Source organism: Octodon degus, unplaced genomic scaffold, assembly GCF_000260255.1.
Source record: "Octodon degus isolate 3935 unplaced genomic scaffold, OctDeg1.0 scaffold01503, whole genome shotgun sequence".
Lineage (NCBI taxonomy): Eukaryota > Metazoa > Chordata > Mammalia > Rodentia > Octodontidae > Octodon > Octodon degus.
The window spans coordinates 3,517-8,100 of NW_004526079.1; the positions used below are offsets into that span (position 1 = coordinate 3,517).

Consider the following 4,584-nt stretch of genomic DNA (forward strand, 5'->3'; position numbering starts at 1 on the left):
AAATCCCAAGGTGAGGAGAAACCTCGCCCTGCTCCAAGAATGCATCAATTTTCCTCTAGAACTGTCAATTCCCTTCACAGCCAAACCCAAGCAGGCTCCTGTTCTGCTATTTCCTGCTTCTCTGAGGGACCTTTGCATGGAACTGTGCTTAAGGAGCAGCAGCATATATGCTCTGAATCACAGAGAGAACAACAGTTTCCAATGCCCATGGACGAGCAGCCTCATTACGTCCTGGGCCCCCGGGGGGAAACCTGTCCCCTGCAGGATATCTGTGCTCCTCTGGTCCAAACAGTGAGCCAACAGGCAGGTGGCATGTGCTGGAGGAGCCAGGCCTGCAGCTGGGCCTCTCCGCCCCGCCCTGCTGATTTGCATGTGCCCAGAGCCCAGCCCAGCCCTGAGGGTTCTTCATAGGCTGCTCACACCCTGGGCTGGAGTCGGTCCCAGGCAGGACACAGCATGGCCATGAGGGTCCCCGCTCAGCTCCTGGGGCTCCTGCTGCTCTGGCTGCCAGGTAAGGAGGGGCAGCCCTGGGGATTTCCTCAGCACTGCATGGTCAGAGCCACCTGGATCTGATGGGCGTTCTTTCATAATATGATGATTTGTGTAAACATTTGTGCTATGCTTCCATTTTCAGGAGCCAGATGTGATATCCAGTTGACTCAGCCTCCAGCTGTGTCTGCATCTTTATCAGAGAGAGTGACCATCACTTGTCGAGCCAGCCAGAGTATTAGCAGTAGTTTACACTGGTATCAACAGAAACCAGGAGAAGCTCCCAAACTCCTGATCTACGGTGCGACCACTGTGCAGTCTGGGGTCCCCTCGAGGTTCAGCGGCAGTAGGTCTGGGACAGATTTCACCCTCACCATCAGTGGCGTACAGGCTGAGGATGCTGGAACTTATTACTGTCAGCAGGGTTACAATTACTTTCCACAGTGACACAAGCCTTAACAAAAACCTCCCTGGGAAGCAGAAGTGCGAGGCTGGGCAGCCCCACTGCTGTCTGCTGTCTCCACCTGCAGAGGGCTTGCTCAGATGCAGCCAGGCTTTGCTGCTCACTGGGGTCTTTGGTAAAACTACAGAGGGAGGCTCCTTTGCACCCTAACACTCCCTCCTCCTCCCCAGTGGTGAGCGCAGACCTCACATGCCTGTCCTAATCTGATGGAGGACACAGACGAGCTCCTCCAAGCAGAGTAGGAGATGGCTTCATGTGGATTTTACACAGCAGCAGAGAAGCCCTTCTCTATGCTCCAAGAAAGAGTTTTTCAAGATTTACTTATTTTTTTAGAATAGATTTAAGTTCAGAGCAAAATTTGAAGTGCAGTGGTACAGCCTTCATACCCTCCATCTCCACATCTCTGGAATCTCTCAGTCAACAGCACACAACTACAATGTTGCACTCAATGAAGGTCAGTTTGCCCTCAGTGACCAGATTCACATTCAGGCTCATTCCCAATCTACATCTCCCTGGCATAGCCCGATGCACAATGATGCGTAATTTGCATTTTGGTTATGACTCAGTGCAGCTTCTGCATCCTAAATCTGCTCTAAATTCTGCCTGTTTATCCTCTTTTTTTCCCATTTCCTACAAATCATTCATGTTTTACCATTACTGTACCTTTTTTTTTTTCAAATTGCCTAAATCTTTAAATTTAAATTACAGAAGCCTTTCAACAGCTAATCTCAAAATACCTTATGGTATAGGATACACTAATGAAAATACTGAATAACGCATTGTGCTACACAAAGTCTCCCCTTCGATCTTTCCTTATTACCCTGAAAAATCTGCCTCAGTGAAGGTGCTGTGATAGCAGCTTTCCCAGTACTGACTGTGCCCTGGAGGTGACCGGGATGTAGACCTGCTTGGACTTCACGCTGAGAGCCCACCCCATTTTACATGGTGAGCAGGAGGTTATGTGTTCTGGTGTCCATGTGACTGACGGGACTTGCAGGTGGAGCACTAGAGCTGTCACAGTTCTTCACTTAGGTCCCTTAGAGCCACTCAACACTTCATGGAACCTGGCATGGGGTCTTTGTCAGCTGCAGTTGAGTACATTTGCTCTTGTTTGTGTGGTTCCTGAGCATTTAAAAGAGAAAGAAGTCATTGCATTTTGTGCTGAAAACTATCTCCTGGCCTCATTTTCATACTGTCTATGTGCCTTTCAGGACTGCAAACACTGAGCTCCTCCCCTAAGCGCAGCACCTCAGCTCACTGTGAAGAGCAGAGATCAGTCTTCCAGAAGGCAGTGCAGTGGTGTAGCTAGCACAGGACCCCTGGGGGCTGTTTCTTTTTCCCTCCAGTATGCCTGCAGCTGTGGAGGTGCCGACCACTGCAGGGACACAGTCTCCAAGCTCTATACTGCTTCTTCTCCAAGAACGATCTCAGATTGAGGCAGAGTGCAGCCTTTCCATACACCCTGTTCCCTGCCTTCTCATCCCAGGGAGACGATGGGCTTATTTCTCCCCTGCTTGGCAGCGACTGTTCATTTCTCCCTTATTAACTTGTGTATTTACAATAGTCAGTATTAATGAAGATGAATTTTGAGCAGGTGAAACAGTGAAACATGGCAAGAAAATGGTAATAAATAAGTGATAAAATTATTCTAGTTCTTTTATTTATTGTCAAATATCAACAAGGAATTTTTTTTAATAAACACACAAGTATAGGGGGCTCTATGAATTCCAGGTAGAAACATGAAATTTGTGAACTTTAAGCAGAACAGTATGGAACAAATTCAGAAATTTACTCTTCTCCTCCAAAGGATGGCTGCCCTGGTGGTCCTTGAAGCAAGGTCCTTGAAGTCAACAGTTCTCACAGCAGCTTGGGTCAGACTCATCAAACCGGCTTCCATCATAACTGCCAAAAGTGGAAAAACCTATGTTGCTATAAGCACAGGAAATATATTTTATATGTTAAATAGTTCTTAGAAATAATAAAATCACATTTGCAACAACATAATTTGAACTTAAAAAAAAAGCTGTGTTGTGACAACGTTGGAAGCCATTAAGGAGCCCAAGCTATAGGACTTCTGGTGTGTGGAATTCTAGCAAAGGCAAACCTGGTCTACAGCGACAGCAGGTGGCCTGGGCAGGACCCTTTCAGAGGACAGAGGGGAAGTTCATTAGAAATGCGGTGGAAAGCTTTAGAGCTTTATGGTAATACTGTCTGTTTTTTTTTCCCCATAATTTTATTGAGAGACAAATAGCAATGAGACAGTCTTAAATCAAATTGGTAAGACAGTTTCAATAATTAACACATTGCATACTATCTTCCTAGTTGTTATTTGCTGTACAAGATGCAGACATGATATCCTATTTAAAAACATTATTAGAACAAATCTCTCTATTTATTAAGAGAATGTAACTATATATCTATCCTAACCATCTTGAATACACAGATACAAAATGGACATTCATTTATATATCCCCTTTTTGTTTAGTTCCATTATTTGAATATTACAGGTGTGTAAACTCAGCAAAATATTCTAAAAGAGTCCAATAGTCCATAATAGTACTGGGTCTTCCACTTGACTGGCAGTGTTAGAAGTTGTTGACCTGAGTCCCCTACAGCTCAACATAGCAGCATGGTTTTACTTCTTGTAGTTTGTTTTTATACTTTTCTTCTGGATGGTTAAGACCAAGATAAAGCAAGACCTACGCAACAAGAGCTGTAGCTCTTGGTGTCTGTTTTGATTTGCTCAGTATTTAGTAGGATGCTTTGGCATAATAAATTCAATGAACTGCTCAATGACAATCAGTGGGGGTCAGTGAACTTTAGCTTTTCTCTAATTATGCTGGTCAGTCACAGTAAGCTCCAGGCACAGTTTCAAAAGATTGGTTTCACACTTGTGTGTGCGCTGGAGTTTTACAGAACAGAACTTCTGCAAGCTCCTCTCTACTCTGCCGGCCATGAGCTTTGTGTCCTTTAGTGAGATACCTATTTTTTTTTTTTTTCTGTTGGATTTTCCAGGGCATAAAATAAGGTTTAACATAAGTCTCATGGATTAAGTGAAAGGCATGATCATGCTATAAAATCAGATTTTATTTCAACTAAGCATGGGAGAAAAATTGAGATTCATGTAAAAACGAGAAGAGAAATAAAAGGGACAAAATATTCATGAAGTACATCAAGCAAACAGAAATGCCAGACTACACAGTTCACATGCACTTTCAAAATTATAGCTATATATCCTGAGTTTTATGTATAAAACATAATACAACAATGTAACGTTACCTGTTTATTAAATGTACACAAATGTAGATGGATTTTTTCAAGTTCCTTTTGGTATTAGAGATTTTGACATCTTGCGTTTGCCAGACGGATGCTGTACTGCTGACCTAAAACACCAGCCCTAAATTCTGTTTCTTCAAGAGTTTCTACATTTTGTCATCTCAGTTGCAAATCTTTGATTTTATTCTAACTTTTTTAAATGTCTTTTTGCGATTCGGTGTTTTTTAAGGTATCAAATATTAATTTTTTTTTCTGCAACTTGCTTGTTTTATTTTTTTTTCTTTTCAAAGTTTTATTGATAAACATATAGCAATGAGACAGTTTCAAATCAAATCGAAAGTACAGTTTCAACAAAT

At 42.9% G+C, this 4,584-nt stretch overlaps 1 gene segment (V, D, J or C); it reads left to right on the top strand.

Moving 5' to 3' along the window:
- The first annotated feature begins 416 nt into the window (after nucleotides 1–416).
- On the top strand, nucleotides 417–936 carry LOC101570153. The segment is given in 2 exon segments: nucleotides 417–511; nucleotides 635–936. Coding segments are annotated over 2 exon segments (357 nt in total).
- The last annotated feature ends 3,648 nt before the right edge of the window (nucleotides 937–4,584 follow it).